Source organism: Heterocephalus glaber, unplaced genomic scaffold (assembly GCF_053883595.1).
Source record: "Heterocephalus glaber isolate CG9 unplaced genomic scaffold, H.glaber_assembly_v1.0 deba00000621, whole genome shotgun sequence".
Taxonomy (NCBI): Eukaryota; Metazoa; Chordata; class Mammalia; order Rodentia; family Bathyergidae; genus Heterocephalus; species Heterocephalus glaber.
The window spans coordinates 24,472,595-24,491,110 of record NW_028258153.1 but is presented as its reverse complement, the minus strand read 5'-3'; the positions used below and the strand labels follow the sequence as shown (position 1 = coordinate 24,491,110).

General features: G+C 46.5%; 2 protein-coding genes across 5 annotated transcripts in view; one reads left to right on the top strand and one right to left on the bottom strand.

The window, feature by feature from the left end:
* Stmp1 (short transmembrane mitochondrial protein 1) overlaps positions 1-18,516 on the bottom strand; it is a 201,240-nt gene that overhangs the window by 152,432 nt on the left and 30,292 nt on the right. The gene's annotated exons all lie outside the window — the stretch shown is intronic.
* The window catches only part of Slc13a4 (solute carrier family 13 member 4), a 43,887-nt gene that overhangs the window by 11,520 nt on the left and 13,851 nt on the right, over positions 1-18,516 (top strand). For all 3 annotated transcript variants that reach the window (XR_015449115.1, XM_004851232.4, XM_087205894.1), the window contains exons 3-11: positions 4,386-4,522; positions 6,433-6,605; positions 7,006-7,060; positions 9,458-9,497; positions 10,294-10,374; positions 11,766-11,950; positions 14,215-14,334; positions 15,486-15,587; positions 17,196-17,297. Coding sequence is in view for 2 of the 3 variants with exons in the window: in XM_004851232.4 (XP_004851289.1) it covers positions 4,386-4,522; positions 6,433-6,605; positions 7,006-7,060; positions 9,458-9,497; positions 10,294-10,374; positions 11,766-11,950; positions 14,215-14,334; positions 15,486-15,587; positions 17,196-17,297 (995 nt within the window). In the remaining variant the exon portion in view is untranslated. The remainder of the gene's footprint in view (positions 1-4,385; positions 4,523-6,432; positions 6,606-7,005; positions 7,061-9,457; positions 9,498-10,293; positions 10,375-11,765; positions 11,951-14,214; positions 14,335-15,485; positions 15,588-17,195; positions 17,298-18,516) is intronic.

Here is an 18,516-nt window from a genome sequence, read left to right as displayed (position 1 = left end):
TTTTCCATTTACTATTCTCCAGCCACAGTTGGCCTTGCATAACTGAAACCCAAGAAAGTGGCCATGCTGATAAAGGGAGACCGCAATCAATAATTCTGTGTCTAAAGAAAGTAATGCTCATTAACTCTCAATGCCAGCTGATGCCACCTGCTGTTCCCTAGTGAAGGACTAGTTAGTTAGTAGACCACAGTCACCAGCACTCTGTCCTTGCTGCCTCTAAATCTTGCCAAGCCAGAAAGCAGTCACCCTCTACTTTGGGAAACTTTGAGAAGTTGGAAGAGTCAGCTTTTAGGTCTGCCTTGTTCCTCCTGCTGTTTCCTTCTCTTAGTCCTGTGCAGGCTGGCAGAGCTGACTCCTAACCCTCAGCCTCAGCCTGCAGTTCTGATCTTTTCTCCTTTGATGCTAACATTTACCAGACATTTCCTATGTGCTAAGCACTGTTCCAAGAGTCCACCTGCATTATCTTAAGGCCCACATCGTGATGGATTAAATGAGCTATACATTATTGCTGCTGCCATCTGAAGACTGGAGTGACAGGGAGCTGAGGTTCCTTAGTTTGCCCTGTAGCATACAACTCCTTTGTGGGGTCTGGCCATCATGTGACCTTCAGGGCCCGAGTTCTTCATTGCTGTACTCTGGACACCTTTGTAATGTGGCTTCCATGAGTCCATCTCTTCTAAAACACAGCCCCAAAATACCTGTCCTCTGATTTCAGTGATTGGCACACTGAGAAAAACCCCTGAGCAGAAAGGCAGAAAAAGCAATCAAAATGCCACCGCTAATGTCACAAAATCCATGCCTTATTCCTGGGAGCAGCACCCATTTAGAATCTAATTTCTCTTTACAAATAACTCTAACAAGCACTGTCATCTGGCTCCCCAAGTCACAGATTATTAGTCATGGGATGTTAGAGAGTGGGGAAAGGGATAATGGCAGGTGCTGTAATCAAAGGGAGCTGTAGCAGCCTAAGAACCAGAGAGAAATGCTATGGAATGCAGAGTCCGAATGACCAGCAACCTGGACTGTGAAAGCTGTGCGACGTCAGAGCCGCCAGGCTGTGGTGCAATTCGAGGGAGTTGGCAAGTGTCTGGCAAGAGACTGGTAGGATGCCTGGGCTCTGTTAAAGGCAGGAAGTGGGCAGCACGTTGTAGAAAACAATTAAGATAAATCCTCAAGCTTCCCGAGATGCTCAGGGGATTCTGAAAAAGCCAGGTTTTATTGTGAAGGAAAAACCAACAGTCTAGAAAACTAACAAAGAAGCAACTGAGCAGGGTTTTAATTTATAAAAGTGAGACAGGGTGTGGTGGTGCACGCCTGTAGTCCCAGCACTTGGGAGGCTGAGGCAGGAGGATTGCTGTGAGTTCAAGGCCAGCCTGAACTACACAGTGAGACCCTGTCTCAAAAAAGGAAAAAAAAAAGTGAAAGGTGCCCGTGTGGTTGCACTGAGCATGTGCCCACTCTGTGCTACCAGTCCAGACAGGGTCAGCCTTGGTGCTTGGCACTGAGCACAGGAAGCGTCACTGAAGTCCTGGCTGCCAGTGCGTGGGCCATGCCGCTGGACTGGCGCCTCTCATCTCTGCATCCACCCTGAAGTGTGACCAGAATGTACAGCCAGAGAAGAAAGCAGAATGTCCAAGTGAGGGAATAACATGAAGATTTAGAAATATAAAAATCTCTTTCATGGGCTTATAGCTCAGTTTCTTCATCATTAAAAAGGGAAGAGGTTTAGAACTGGTACATTGTGGTTACGTAAGACAAAGTCCTGATGCTTGGTAAATAAATGTTTTAGTATTTAGGGGTAAAGGGCCAAAATAGAGGTAGCCTATCCCCAAATGGTTCAGGGAAAAAAATGTGGCCAGGTAATGTACAGGTATTCTTTGTACTATTTTTATTTTTCGAATTTTTTGGAGCTTTAAAATTCTTTGGAATTATTTTTAAGTGTTTCAAAATAGTTTTGAGGCTTTAAAACATTCATATCATTCCTCCCACTTGCCCCTCTCTAACCACGATGACGTTCTTCCTTTTCCTCAAACAGGTTCCAGGGCTATTAAACTTGCTGCTCCCTCAGCCCAGAATGCTGTTCCACTTTTAGGCCTCAGCAAAAACACCAGACCCCAGAGTGTGCTCCTAGTGCTCCCTTTCCAGAGCAGGCTTCCACCAACTATGGATAATCAGATGGTTCTTTTATTCCCTTAGTGCCCCATTTTAACATACAGTAAAACCTTGGTTTGTGAGCATAATTCATCCCAGAAATACACTTGTAAGCCAAAGCACTTGTATATCAAAGCAAGTTTCCCCATAAGAAATAGTGGAAACTCAGATGATTCGTTACACAACCCAGAAATATTTATATAAAAATGATTACAGTACTGTAATATAACACAAAATAATAAAGAAGATACAAAATATAAAGAAAAATAAGTTAAGCTGCATTTACTGATGTGAGCGAGACAAGAGGAGGGTTGCTGTGTAGGACGACTTTCACTATCACTAATGGAATCATTCCTATCTATGGGCTGAATGGAATCTTATTTTTAAAAGCAACTGTAACAAGGAACCTATCCAATGACATTGTTTTTGCCTCCCTTTGAAGATTTTGTGGAAATGTGACACTGTGTTGTTGTTCAACAGATTGATCACTCGCATTGCTACAGCCTTATTCAGGTAGTGCTTTTCTACAAAATTTTGCAATGTTTCTCACATTTTACACATCTCCCTAATCTCATTTGAAGTGAGGGCTTCCTCTGCCTTCTTCTCCTTCTCTGCAGACGAGATCTCCTCCATAACCTCGTGCTGTTGGGTTATATTGACCATCCACAATCCCACAGAAAGAGAGACGGGGGCGGGGGGGGGGACCATTGGCTCAGTTGTGATCATGTGACATTCCACATCATGTACAACTCCTACTGCAAGACATTGCTCGATTATCAAGTTAAAATTTATTAGAAATGTTTGCTTGTCTTGTGGAACACTGGCAAACAAGTTACTAGCAATCCAAGGTTTTACTATACATACAGTCTTTTCTTCACTATTTTGTTAATGCTTCTGTTTTCTCTCATTGTTAAAATGTAAACATTAAAAATATATACTGCAAGTACACCTTTAAGAACTCTAGCCTAAGGATAATAATTTATGCAAAAAATTATTCTTTGCTCCATTTGTAGAAGCAAAAGAAAAATACAACCAGTATAGTAGCATACTCCTGTCACCCCAGGATTCAGGAAGCTGAGGCAAGAGGACCTCAACTTCTAGATCAGCCTGGGATACATAGCAAGATTTTGTCTACGTTTTTTTAAAAATAAAGAAAAGAAGAAAAAAAAAACCTAAAATATTCAACGGGAGGAAAATGGCCAAATAAATTCTATGATACATTATGCTGCTGTTAAAAAAGAATTTTCACAATAAATGTAAGTTTCATAAATAAATGATTAGGATATGTTGTTAAATGGGGGGAAGCAAGATATAAAACTCTATATACTGTATAAATCCAATTATGTACCTATATAGACATAAGGAAAATCAGAATTGAAAAAATAAGCTCTTTCTCTCCCTCCCCCCGCCCCCGAGTACTGGGGATTGAGCCCAGGGCCTTCACACTGAGCTACATTCTCCATGTTTTAAAAAAATTTTTTTCTTGTTTGTTTTTTGTTTTTTGAGGCAGGGTCTCACTGTATATCCTAGGCCAGCCTTGAACTCAGGCAGCCCTCTTGCCTCAGCCTCTCAAGTGCTGGGATTACAAGCACGAGCCACCACACCTGGCTGCTTTTTATTTTTTGAGATAGGGTCTTGCTAAGTCACTAAGTTGCCCACACTGAGCTTGAACTTGCAGTCTTCCATCTCCGCTTCCCAGTGTGCTGGGATTACCAGCATGTGTCACCACGCCTGACCTGAACTGAAGAAAATATATGAAGATATAAGCAATAATAGGATTAAGTATAATTTTGTTTTAAATTTTTTCTATATTTTGAAGTTTTTTTACACTGAGCATGTACTCATTTAAATAAATTTTCTTAAATTTTCTAAAAACATTAAAAGTAAGATTTGGAGACAAATCTGCCTTACAGAGTAGCCACCGAGCGAGAGAATAGTGGTAGCAGGTACGGTGAGGTGAGGCTGACGGGACTGGGGTTTCGGTTGGTTTGTTTGTTGTTTGTTTGTTTGTTTGTTTTGTTTGTTTGGGGGGTTGGGGTTTTGAGCTCTAGCTTTCAAGGCTGATTACTTTCCGGCTAGGTTTTATTTTCAGGGAAGGGGTTATTTCAGTCACCCTCGCCTCCGCTGGCTCTTTGCCAGCCTCTGTGTCCGAACCCCAGTGCCACGGGCATGGTGCCTTCTCCCCGCGGTGCCAGACCCGGGGCCTGGAGGGTGACCCGCCCGGCTTCCCGCAGGTGGCCGCCGAGTACTTCAAGAACACCACGTTGCTGCTGGTGGGCGTCATCTGCGTGGCGGCGGCCGTGGAGAAGTGGAACCTGCACAAGCGCATAGCTCTGCGCATGGTCCTGATGGCTGGAGCCAAGCCGGGCACGTGAGTCCACGAGGGCCTTCTGTGCTCCCAGGGTGCGGCCCACCCCTGCGGGTCTGACCCTCGGCCGGCGGGGCATCACTTTTTAGCAGGCTGTTCTGGGGTGAGGATGGGATAACAGCCCTCCTCCCCTCCAGGAGCGGTCCCTCAGCGGGTCAGGTTTGAGCCAGTGACGGGCACTCATCATCAGATCCAGTTTACCTGCCGAGCAGCCTCAAGGACAGCAGGTTCAGCATCAGAGGACTCATAGGGAGCACTTGATGGGTCCGCAGAAGTGGTTTCCCACCTGCTTCCCTGAGTGTTAGGACACCCACGGCTGGACACGAAAATGGAGGTCTTCTTGTCATGCAAGGAGATGGAGATATTTCCTCTGGTCCACCCATCCTGAGGTCTTGATGTCACTCAGGACCACCGACCTGAGACTGTTGCATTTGCCAGCCAAGGTGGACAGCGACCCTCCAGTACCTTCCTCTGTCTTCCCTTCTACACCCTAGGCTCCTAGTTCTTACAGAGTTTTACAAAGATGCCCTGATTGTTTGGGGAGCCATAGCACAAATAAACCTTAGCATATTAGTTTTCCACATGTCATTTAGACACACAGATGCCTCAGAGTGAGTTGGGCCTCCCAGTCTGTCGACTGGGCTGCTGACGACAGCTTACTTGACCCCCTTGCCCAGCAATCACCTGTACGAACCCACCCTCCATCTCCCAGGCCAGAGATGAACCTTTTAAGGCTCTCAGTGATAACACCTGTTGCAGCCCAAGCACTGTAGTTTCACCACCATTGCCCTAGGCACACAGTGGCATTTCCTCATGGCGCATTGGTGCCCTGTGGCTCTTGAAATCCTCTGTGTGCTTTTTGTCTTGTCTCTTTATCACCCAGCAAGTTGTCACACATGCAGGACAGACAAACTCATATCACTGTCAGCCTACGCAAAATGCCACCAGGACTGGGCCTTGCTCCAACACCACCCATATGACAAATAGACACTGGCCAAACTGTGCGAAGTCACCTAAAGTAAGAAACATGGGTGGGTTTTTCTGCAGTCCTGGGGATTGGACCCAGGGCCTTTGCTCTAAGCTGTATCATTTATTTATTTATTTATCTATCTATTTATTTATTTTTATTTTTGAGATAGGTTCTTGCTACGTCACTGTGTTGCCCATGTTGGGCTCAAACTCATTATCTTCCTGCCTCAGCCTCCCAGGCATGCTAGAGTAAACATGGGTGGTCTTTATTTTGGCTTATTTTACGGAAAGGCCCATGTCTGTCCAAGCACACAGTACACTAAGTTTCAAAGTCAAAGTCAAATTTGAAGGTTACTTCCTTTCATGTTTTCTTCTAAGCCTGGACTCTCACATCCCATCTGCACAAGTGCACACAAATGGTGACATGGGACAGTTCTATGACTTGGGGACATGACTTTCAGCATGTGGACAGTGGCATGAGGAGGGGCAGAACTGTGAGGCCCTAACATTAATCTGCATGCTCACTAATGACTATGGTGCCTTAGCTGCAAAGCATGGAACATAATGGTGTTTGTGGAACTGCAGAGAAAGAATTCCCCAGACACAAGAGATGCCCATCACTGAGCTCCACCTGATGTCCAGAGAGAGGAATCAGCAAGCCCATAACCTGTGGCCCTTCTAGCACAGCTACACTTTGCTGAAGGAAGGGCTTTCCTGGCTATGTGGCTCACGAAATGCAGTTCATTCATTGGACAGATACTGAATTTATGCTTACAGTGTGCCAAGCTCTGGGAATAGAAGGCTCAATGGTACCCAAATGGGTGGATGCATACCAGTCATGGTTCTTTAGCTCAGCACCATTGGGTGGGTAGGAGACCCCAGAGTTCCCCATGGGGCCCTGGGAGATGGGCCTTCTGCCAGCGCCCTGGCCCCCTGCGTTGTAGGCTGCTGCTCTGCTTCATGTGCTGCACCACCATGTTGTCCATGTGGCTGTCCAACACCTCCACCACTGCCATGGTGATGCCCATCGTGGAGGCCGTGCTGCAGGAGCTGGTCAGTGCTGAGGAGGAGCGGCTTGTGGCGGGGAACTCCAGCACGGAAGAGGCTGAGCCCATCAGTACAGTACAGTTTACAGTTTGCTCCTCCCTGGGCCCCTGCCAGTCTTCCCTATGATATTGCCCAGATTGGTGCCTGGGCCCACAGCGCCTGCCCTTGCTCTCCCCTCTCACCCATGCCAGCCCTGTAACCTGCAGGTCTCTTGGTCCCCATTCCCCCCTCTTCCTTCCTCCTTTACTGATGGGTGCCCCCACTGCTCCTGGCCCCCAGATGTTCACAAGTTACTACAAAGCCCTGGGCCTGACTGGGTCCACGAGCTCCTCTCAACCTCCAGGGCAGAGTGAAGGGAAATCATCCCCCAGCCCACCACCTGTCCCGGCACTGAGCCCTGGGACTACTCTCCCACCCACATGCCAGCTCCAGTTCCACATCTAACTACCTGCCTTTCTTTGTCACTGTAGATCTCGATGTCAACAACAGCCAACCCCCTTTGGAGCTCATCTTTGTCAATGCAGAGTAAGTATGACAGTCCCCTCCCCAGACAGAAGTTCTCAGGGCTCACTGGGGAGATGAGAAAGGATGGGACCATAAACAGCCCTTCCAGGCATATGGACCAGGCTCGGTGTCTTGTCTCCATCCATAGGAGTCACTTGCCAAGATCTCAAGGGCGATTCCCTTGACCCCAGAACACTGCAGTGGTGATAAAGAAATAGAAGGACTAAGACCAAATCTTGGTGGATACAGGAATTTTCTATACAGTTATCAAGTATAATTTCATGAAAATTGATGACCCTCTTAGGAAAATAGTTTATTAATAGAAAAACACTCACATGATAGATGTCACTAGGGATTCTTGGAGAATCACAAAACATTGTATAAATATTAGATGTAGTCTTACCAGATTTGGTCTTGTTATACATGGCAGAGAAAAATCAGGTGACAGGTAGGGGAGTGGGGACAGTGAGTGACACAGCCAGATGATAATACAAAGGAGAAGCTGGGAAAGGAAAAATACAGTCACATTCATGTGAGGTGGATCTATTAACAGCTGATCTCTTTTGGAGATTGTATACTAAATGTGGTCTTCAAGGTACTCTGTGATAAACACATTTCAATGCTGCATTTATAATGGGCTTTGCAATTTGTCTTTTTCATAAATACTGGTGAGCTCACATTCATCAAGTGAAATCAGCATATGTTAAGGGATATATGCAGAAGGAAGCCATCAGGAAATGGCTTTACTTTTCTCTTAGCACTGTCTTCCAGCACAGCCTGTTGGCTTGCTCTCCCCCACCCATAGCTCTTCCAGTTCCTTTCAGATACAGTGGCTTCCTGTTCTCATACTCCAAAGTTCAGCCCAGACTCACAGTAGAACTCCAACCTCTCATCCAATTTCTACAACTCTGCTTGTGCCCACTCTACCCTCTCTTAGAGGTGACCTCGCGTTTTTCACGTCCCCTTCCCCCTTCTGCCCACCTGCCATGCTGGTTCAGACTTCTCCAGGTTGGAGTATCTGGGCTGGAGTCCCTGTAGCTTGGGTTTGGGGCCTTCTGAGTTTCAGGCCTGGTCTTTCCCTTGGGGGACCAATCACAGGGTGTGTGGAGTATCCCCTCAAGGTGAGCTCTACAGAGCCCAGACCCAAGGATGGCTTGTGCTCTTGGGTGTCCATCCATGCCTTCATGGTGCTATGTCTGAGTGGCTGCCTCTCCACTGAGCCTTGGTTTCCAGCTGGCTCTGCCTCCGGGGCAGGGCTTTTTCCAGGTGGCTCTAGCCCAGGTAGCTCCTTTCCCATGTCCCCACCCTGAGAAGCTCAGGCTGCTCCTGCGCCCTGGGTCTTTTCTCCTAGCTTTGGCCTCTCTGGCCACACTACACCAGCTCCTTGCCTTTGCTCTTTCCAATGAAAGTAGTGGCCTATATACTTCAAGGCAGAAGCCAGAGCTGTCCCTAGCATCCTGGGCTGAAGGGACAAGACTGCAGGGGGTTCTCGAGACCAGCCCCTCCCTGCCAGCTGAGGATGTCCTGACTGACTAGTGCAGTCAGTTTAGGAAGAAAGGAGGGAAACATATGGCATCTTCTCAAAAGCATGCTCCACTCCAAACCTGTCGCCTTCTGTCCTCCGCGGTGGGAGCCACGTCCCGTGTGTGTATCCAACACTCTCAAACACTCTCATCTCTCTTCACAGTGGGTGGGCTGGTGGCACCCACTGTCCTCATGACTAGGACACACCAGAAACATCTCCTGAGCACTCAGCGTGCTGGTAATTTCAATAGTCCTCATCTTCCTCTGTCTTCATGGCAAAAGTTGGGGTTCTGCAGGTGTGGGAGGGACTCGGATGTGCAGTTAACTGTCCCCATATATGCAATTGCTGACCAGAATTCCCCCATATCTCGGTCTCTCTTACTTTTCCCTGGGTGCAGTTCCTGTCCCCTCAGATAGGCACATGACAAGAATCACTTTCTAGACAGGGGCGAGGTCAGGGCTCTCCAGTGAGACACAGTGGCTCCTGTCTGTCCACCACTAGCATCCCAGCACTAAAAAGATGCAGATGGAGGTAGTGATGCCTGCAGCACGGATCTCTTATGGGGATTAATAATGTCATAAGGAATAAAGTCTGTCTTTTAAGGGCGCAGCACCTAATAAGCACTGCACGTTCAATATTACTAGGAGTGTCACTGTTGCTTCAAAGGAAGCCAGCCACCCCGATTCGGGAGGAAGCAAGCCCTGTGGTTCCATGAATCTTTACAGCACTGAAAAGGCTAGGAAGATTGGGATGAGATTAGTCCTCTCTGTAGGCTAGAAACTGGATCCAATAGTTTAAGTCCCTTACAGCAAACACTAAACTTGAGGAAGAGAACTTGCCTCTCATGAAATCTGGTCCGCTATAGTTTCCCTGTTTGCTTTGCTTCATTCCAGCACATCAGTGGCAGACTTCGCTTCTCTGATGCATAACAAGGTATGGCCTCAGGTTTTTCCTGTGCTTTGAGATCACTTGAAAGTCCCTCAAGCCAACTGAGGGCACAAGATGCTGGCAGCTTCTCCTACAGCCCAGCAGCTGCCATGGATGTAAAAGTGGAGAAGGGTCACACAGATCAGACATAGAAGGGCTGGTCAGGCTCTTGGCAAGAGCCTGGGTATTCTGAACCCCAGCCCCAGGTACTGGGCTTAGCCACATAAAGTACAAGTTGACCTTTTTTATGGCAACTCAAGACTCAGTCATCCAGATTTCAAGAGCCACAGATTCAAACTTAGGATTTTTGTCAGCAGGGATTCCTTTACAGATCTTACTACCAAAGGGACATATTTATGGGGAGAGCAAAGTTCACCCACGTGCTGCTGTTCAAACCCAACCCACCCTCCAAAGCCAGTTTTAGGTGTCTTTGTGAGAAGTGTAAAAGGGCAATAAAACTGTGGACTTTGCTGTAGTGGGTTTAAAAAATTTTTTGTGATAAAAAAAATAATAAGAGTCCTTCACACTAGTGATGTCCCAGAAAGTCAGGCTCTTCTAGCAGAACAAAGTCATGTTTTCCAGCTTTCGAGAGCCTCCTGGGATGAGTGCTTGACACCAGTGGACAGAAGCTGTGCAGAGGTCAGCCTGGGCAGTGTTCTCAATTCACGCCCTCCCCAGCTTCTGGTCTCTGAGTCCCACAGTGCTGAGGCATGGGGTGGCCCTGGGGTGGTCAGGGATGCTTCCCAGGCACCTGGGTCACCACATCCTCTCCCTAATAGTGTGCTGGCCTCTGTCCTGACAGAACCTGAATGGTGTGCCCATGATCACCAAGCCCATCAGGTCAGCAAACCGACACCAAGGCAAGAAGCTGCAGCCACTGCAGGTAACAGAATCCTTCCTACCTTCTGGCCCTGTTTCCTACATAACGTGCTTGGTGCTTTCCAGGGGCGCTGGTCCTGACACTGATGGCATCAGGCTAGCGACCTGTCACCAGGCACTCTTTACCCACAAGCACTTCTGCCCTGCATGTCCCATGGTGGCCAAGCATCTAGCTCACTTGGCTTCAGCAAGATGTTCCACCCTCATGGGCCTCAGTTCCTTCAACTGCAAATGCTGAGGTTGATCTAGATCAGAGGTACACAAGGTCCTTCTCAAAGGTGCTTCAGGGACACTGCAAATATTCTGTTTTAGTATCCCAAGACTGACTGCACTGAAATTGCTTTTCTCCACAAAGATTTCCCTGATACTGTACCATGGCTGTAAATGAGGCAGAGATATAAATTCGTTAAGTCAAGAATGAAGACTTCATGAGGGGAGCACCTTGATTCAAATCCAATCTTCCTGACTATACACCCCCTGCCTGGTAGATTTTGTTACAAAATAGATAGATGCCACTTCAATGCTGCATTTTATACAGTGAGGATCATGGGAAACCTCTGGGTCCCCAGTGGTCTCTTCTGTTTCTGATCACTTTGGGCCTCCTGTGATTCAGGACAGTGGTTAAGAGCCTTGAGAAATGTGGCAATGTGGTCTCTCTCATTGGTTTTCTTAAGACCTGAGCTGCTGACATTTGTACCAGATTCTCTGTGTCTTGTGAAGAATTAGTGAGGGTAGCCAGGCCTGCCATGGGGAAGGGGCACTTGCTTTAGTCCACACTTCAGGCCAGAGATCAGCACCTCTGGGACATGGAAAACCCATTGTCTGGACCAAGCAGAGCCTGAGAATTCCCTGGCAAGGCTGAGGCTTATAGGCAAGAAGGAAGGAAAAAGTAGAGGAAAGGCCAATTGGTAAGAAGGAGAAGAGGGAAGTGAGAATCACACACTTCAACCTTCTTTCCAGGAAAGCTAGGTTCTTCTGTAATCCAAGAACTGTCGCTCATACTCCACATAGAATGACCATTTCCTGATCATTCAAATGACAGAAACCAGTTTTACTGGAGTTCAAGTAAAAAGCAAACCATGTTGTCAGTATTAATAACATTAATATCACAAAAATTGTAATAGCTTACCATTCATTAAATACCAGGACATGATCTAAGTACCCTATATTTATTACCTCACTTATTCTTCACAATATGGCAGAGCAAATATGGTTTTCCCCATTTTATAGAAGCAGAAACTGCACCTCAAGGCATGCCCTAGTGGGTAAACAGTAGAAACTGGAATTTACCTTTCTGACACCAAAGCTCAAAACCTTTCCTCTGCACCATGGTTCCTCCCATCCCTCAGGCTCTGTATGCTGGACAGCCCAAGTCAGTTTTTTTTCCTTTGGTAGGAAAAGCCACTAGTCCTGACTCGAGGCTCCAGGAACCAAGAGCTGAACAGAAAGTGCAGATCCCACCATGACCAGATGATCTGTAAGTGCCTCTCTCTGAGCATATCCTACGCGGCGACCATTGGCGGCCTGACCACCATCATTGGCACCTCCACCAGCCTCATTTTCCTGGAACATTTCAACAAGTAAGTCATTCATTCAGTCAGGAAACACCTACCAACTTCCCAGTGGGCATCAGGACCTGGGCTAGGTGCTGAGGGTGTAGCAGCAGAGGAGATGGGTGGTCTGTACCAAGAGGGAAAAGACAAGGGAGCCTTTACAATTGAGTGACCAGAGAAGTCCCAGATTTGGCTAGGAATGCTCGCCTGTCTAGAGGAAGAAAATGCTCCCCAGAGAGGTGGAGATGAAGTGGCCACCTGAAGGATAAGCCAGAGTAGACCAGATGAAGGGAGGTTTTCCAGAAAAAACTGTGTAGGAGGCTCCACAGCAAGAGAACAGAGGACACAAAGTAAATGATAGAGGGCCAGTGGATGCCAGGGAGGCAGACAGGTGGAGCCCAAAGTGCTCAGCGAGACCTGCGGGGGAGCTTGGATATCACCTGAAAGGCAGTGGGCAGCCTTTACTGAATGTGAATCAGGGAGTGAGGTGAGCAGATTTATAGTTTTAAAAACTTACTCTGGATGCAAAATTGGGGAACAAATTGGAAAGCAGAAAGCAAGAAGACAATGTGGGACACTGCTACAGTCACTCAGGAGAACTGCTGGTAGCTTTGGATGACAGTGACAGAGAGGATGAAAAATGGTCAGTCTGAGAGCTATTCAGAGGTAACTTGATGACTCTTGGTAGGATTAGCAAGAGAGACCAAGCTGACTCTCAGGCTCCTGACTTTAACACAGAGAAACAGAGGGAAAAGTTGAAGAATGAGATTTTTTTGAAAAGTGGACATAGAGGTTGAGATATCCAGTTGGAGATATGGCTCTGAATCTCAAAGGAACACTTAGGCTGAAGGCACAGATTTGGAGTCCATGGCCTGCAGATGGGCCCAATGCTTGGTTTAATGCTATGCTGGCACTAAAAAATTTTTCTTTTTTTGGTACTAAAAATGGAACCCAGGGCCTCATGCATGCTAGGCAAGTGCTCCACCACAGAGCTACATCCTCATTCTTTAGAAATTATTAATAGTGTTTGAGAAAGGGACCCCCATTTCCATATTTCCCTTTGGTAATGAAAGCCATACGGGTAGAGATCACTTGGAAGGTATAGAGTGGGGCAAAGGTCATGAAGATTAAGCTCAAATATCTAAGGCAGACTTCAAAGAGAAGAAAACACCTATCCTCACATCAGACAGGAAAGGAAATCTGGTCATAGCAGTGCCATTCTATTCAATAAGGGAAATGTTTCAGGAAAGAGAGAGTGGCTACAGTATTGAACTTCAGTGAATGGTGACACAAAATAAGGAGGGAAATGCAGCCATCACACTTAGTGACAGGGTGGTTACTGCTGACCCAGACTAGGGGCATTTGGTCAAAAGGTGGAAAAGGAAGCCAGATGTTGGGCCGGGGATTTAACTCAGTGGTTCCAGTGCCTGCCTCACAAGCGCAAGGTCCTGAGCTCAATCCCCAGTACCAAAAAAAAGAAGCCAGATGTCAGTGAGCTGAAGAGTAAGATGGAGATGAGGAAATGGAGAGTTGACTGTTACGGGAAGAAGGAGTGTGGGGGATGATAAAAGGAGAGAAAAGAAAGGACAGGAAAAGGCAGAGGAAAGGGGAAAGGCAGTAGGGAGGAAAATGGAAGGGGAGGGAGGAAGGACCAAAGGATGCCTCAGACCTGATACCCAGGACGAAGCCCCATGGGCTCTGCACACCACTTTACTCTCCCTGGGGTGTTGTTCTTGGCATTGTGAACGGCTAACCCCACAGTTAGTTCTGTGTGTGTGTGTGTGTGTGTGTGTGTGTGTGTACACGTACTTGGAGATTCCAAATCCCATTTATGGGCACCATTAATACCTACAACCCTTATGAGGCTCTAGAGCCCAAAGTTCTCCAGAACTGCTGCCTTATGTCCCCTATCTAAACTCACATTCATCCTGTGAGTTTACGATAAATAACACCAGAGTTCCCTCTCCATTTTCTGTGGTCTGAAAAGGGAGATGAGTAGCTTATCAGCCAGAATATTTATATAATTTAAAGGCAAACACATCCTGAGTACAAAGTGTATACACTTTAGTAGTACTGATTTTAGTTGCTTAGAAGCCTGTTTAGCTTACTTCATGAGTCGTCTGGCCTCTGTACAGCTGCAACTAATAAATGAGTTCTAGATGATGTCCTACCACACTGTTATCTCTCCTTAGCCTTGCTGTGTGTCTTAAGGGGCATGTAGCTATCGTGTCTAAATACCAACTCTACCCAAATTCTTCCTTTCCGAATTGCTGACCTGTTTCTCCCTCCAGCCAGTACCCAGCCGCAGAGGTGGTCAACTTTGGCACCTGGTTCCTCTTCAGCTTCCCCATATCGCTCATCATGCTGGTCATCAGCTGGTTTTGGCTGCACTGGCTGTTCCTAGGCTGCAAGTGAGTCCCACGCTCAGCCAGCAAAGCACCACGGCTCTGCCATCCAACCAAAGGCCACGGCACCGTCCCGGAGGGCTCTGAGGACAGTGAACCTGTGCAGATATAGTCTCTTCCTATCATTCTGCTCTTCCCTACACTCTGCACTTCACTCCTGGCTCTACAATGAAATGTTCTTGATTCAAAGTAATGGGTTAGAGGGCCTGGATGATTTATAAAAAGTCCGGACTGGGGGCTGGGGATTTAGCTCAGTGGTTCCACCACCTGCCTCGCAAGCGGAAGGACCTGAGTTCGATCCCCGGTTGCAAAAAAAAAAAGTCCAGACTGGAGAGGGTTTAATGAAGTTTTATTGCTCTCAAAGCATACACAGTAATTCCAAATACCCTTAGAAATATGATTCCAAGTAAAAGTTGTGTTAGGTTTAATTTTATAGACAAATTTCAAATTTGTACTTTGTGTTTGGGATATGTTCACATACCTCAAAATAGCAAGTTAGATATATCCCTTGTCATATTATTTCTAATAGTAATCCACTTAGGAAGCCTTTTCTTCATATTCTCAAACACTCAAAGGGAAGATGTATATGATGCTAAACAGCCCATAGAGCCCAGCACTCCACTGGTCAAGAAATGACCTCTGGGCAGACTTCCTCTTTACTGCGGCCACATCGCTGATGGCTGTGTATTTGTGTAGCTCCAATACTGTGATCTAAGACTAACATCCACTTCTACCCCAGACAAGCTCTATCTCTAGAGAAATGAATGTCTGCACATATACACACACTCACATTTGAGTGTGGGGGACACAGACATACATGTAGATGTGCACACCATATCACACAGCTTCTTTTACTTATGAACAAGTGTGTAGAAACAACCCCATGTGCACAACCTGCGCACAAGTCCCTAGACATCACCTCACATTGATACACCAGGGACAGGCACAGATGGACAGACCCAAAGGACTGGGGGAGGTGAGTGGAAGGTTGGGTAACTGGGCAGACAGAAGCAGTGAGAACAGGAGAGGAATGGAGGGACAGCATGAGGAGAAAGGTGGCCACAGCAGTGGGTAGTTTAGTAATAGCTTAATATCTATTCTCCTCTGGGCCTCGGAATCATGTTTTCCCTACTTGTGTGCTCATTCTCCCTTTTCAGCTTTAGAGAGACTTGTTCTCTGAGCAAGAAGAAGAAGACCAAGAGGGAAGAGCTGTCAGAAAGGAGGATCCAGGAGGAATATGAGAAGCTGGGAGACATTAGGTAAAAGTCACTGTGGCCCTTTGCCCCTTCTCCAGGAGAGAGCACAGCTGCAAAGGGAAGCACAGAGCAGCCTTGTTCCTGACAGTCCCTGACCTCAGGGGAATGTCCACAAGTACAAGTCCAGGCACTGAGAAGATGCTATTCAATGCCGAAGCCAAGCTGGCCTAGATTCCAGGGGCTGCCTCTCCCCTCGGCTGTACTCAGAGTCTGAGGTGTAACCTTGGCATGAGGTGGAACCCGTGGATGGGGCAGAAACAGAAAGAACAACAGAAAGACAGAAAAGCCCTCTTCTTGGAACATGCTGGTTTCTGCCAAAGTTGGGTTGCCTGGCATTGCTCAAGTGGGCCACCACAGTGATCTAGTGGTCACTCCCAGGCACTGGGGGACATGGTGCTGTATTTAGAGTGCAACCCAGCATCAAATACAGACTCATAGACAGAGGTCCAAGAATTCACTGAATACCCACTGCGGCATACGCCTGTTAATCCTAGCTATTTAGGAGGCCGAGGCAGAAATATTACAAATTAGAGGCCAACCTGGGCAACCTGGTGAAATCCTGTCACAAAATGAAAAATAAAAAGAGCTGGGGACCTAGTTCAGGGTATAGCATCCCCTGGGTCCAGTCCCCAGTACAGCCCAAAAAGAAAGAAAGAAAAAAGAAACCCCTAGCCAAGCCTTGGCCACTTCTATCAACATTTACACAGCGACCCAGCATTCTGTTTAATGCTATTTCTCTTCTTACAGCAATCGGCATGTACAACTTTGGATAAAAACAATTCTAATAGAAACTCATTCTTTAAAGCTTTTAAGTTATAAAAGTTCACTGTAAAGCTTTATAAAATACAGGAAAGTATAAGAAAAAGTTAAAAATTGATTTGGATTCTTTAGCATCCCAGTATTAACTGTTCACACCTGTTAAGATGATATAGCTCTTTCCACACTTTTCTGTGCAAAATTACGTCTTTTTGGTAAAATTCATATGGTATAACTTGCCTTTTCTCATTTAACACTGTATTGTTACTGTGTCCCCGTAGTATTAATTCTGCTGTGGAAACATGACTATTAATGTATGCATCCCACCTTAACACATGTAGTTGTACCAAAATGTGTTCAGTGTCACTGAATATTATTAAACAACAAAATTGTTGTTCCTATTTTTTAATGGGTAATAATTTGGCATATGTTTCCAGTTATTGTCTTAGATGAAGGGAATGACCTAATTTAAGGTTCCTGATGTGTATGCTCAGGTGGTCTCAGAAAGATCATACGGATTCCTACTCTGCCCTGCAGAGTCTGAGGGGGCCCACTGCCCTTCACCCCCTTTCAGTATTTAGGTGAAGTTGTTTGGTAGTTACCAAACAGTGCTGTGTGCTTTCCCTTCCTACCCAAATCTCTCTAGGAAAGCTGGTGAATGTCATGTGTTCTGGCTTCACTCAGTCAGTTCTCTTCCCATTGCACTGCCTGCCACTCTCGGGGTTAAGCAGTGGCCACTTTACATTTCGACTGTCACATGTCGCAGTTCTGGATCCAGGAGTTCCAGAAGCAAAGCGCAAAAGCTAAAAGAAACTCCCCAGTTCCTGGAGCAGGTCTTTCTGTTTTATTTTATAGCTACCCTGAGATGGTGACTGGATTTTTCTTCATCCTGATGACTGTGCTGTGGTTTACCCGGGAGCCTGGCTTTGTCCCTGGCTGGGATTCCTTCTTTGAAAAGTAAGTGAGGGCCGGGGATTTAGCTCAGTGGTTTCGCTGCCTGCTGGCAAGCACAAGAACCTGAGTTTGATCCCTGCTACCAAAAAAAAAAAAAAAAAAGAAAAGTAAGTGATATGGTTTCCTCCTTGAGAACCACCTCCTCAGCCAGTAACCACCAGCAGGTGCCCCGTGTCCCACCACAGCTCTGAGGGCAGACACAAGCCAGGAAGCCTTTGTCTCCCGAGAAATCCACTTTCTAGGGAAGCAGCAGTGTGGAGTCAGGAAGGAGGCACAGTGTTTGGAACCCCAGGCAGTGGCTGGGATCTGGTGCTTCCACTGACCAGCTGTGGGGCCTTGGTCTTCTTACACAAGCTCCTGGAAACAGGTGTCTCATGGGGTGCTGTGAGAGTTAAAGGAGAAAATGTGTCTAAGGTACCAACTGAAAAGGGACTATGGGCCTGCAGAGCTGAAGCTTTGGAAGGAAGAAAATACCAGGAGAGATACACACCAGCTTCCAGGCCACTCCTGCCCATGCCCTCAAGGGTGCAGACCCCCAGGTACAGGTGCAAGCTCTCCAAGCACCAGCTTCTCATTTGAGGAGGGACATAGAAGGAGTACAACCTCACAGAGAAGCTCAGGCTTTTCTGTTATTCTTCATCTGAACATCGCTCCTTCTAGGCCTTGCCCCAACTCATGGGTCCATTGGCTCCCACTAAGACATGTCCACTTGGCAGGCCCTGCACCAAGACATTAGCTGTTGCCCATGAATCCACCATGGGACACCTGGCAGCAACTGGGAAGAAGCCAAGTTCTCAGCCGTAAGAAGGAAAAACTAGAGTCATTTATAGGTAAATGGATGCATATCGAGGCCATACTCTTAAGTGAAATAAATAGGACACACATGTGTAAATACCGAATAGTTTCTCTAGTGTGAGAAACTGAGAGTGTAAACAAGGGTTAAAATGATTAAAATGAATAACTGATAATTTGAAATAGGAAAAAAGGTCCAAAGATGAAGGAGTGAAGGGAGGGGGAGGGGAAAGGAAAAGAGGGAAAGGAAAAACTATGAGAAAAGAAAAAAAAATGGAAATGAAATCTATGTAAATAGGGAAGGGTGGAGGGGTGAAGGGCGCACAGGTAATGGGGAAAAAAAAAAGAACCAAGATACATCATGTACAGGAACAAGCACCCAATGATAAATGTAAATGAATCGTTTACCTAAAATGTACCAATAAAAGAA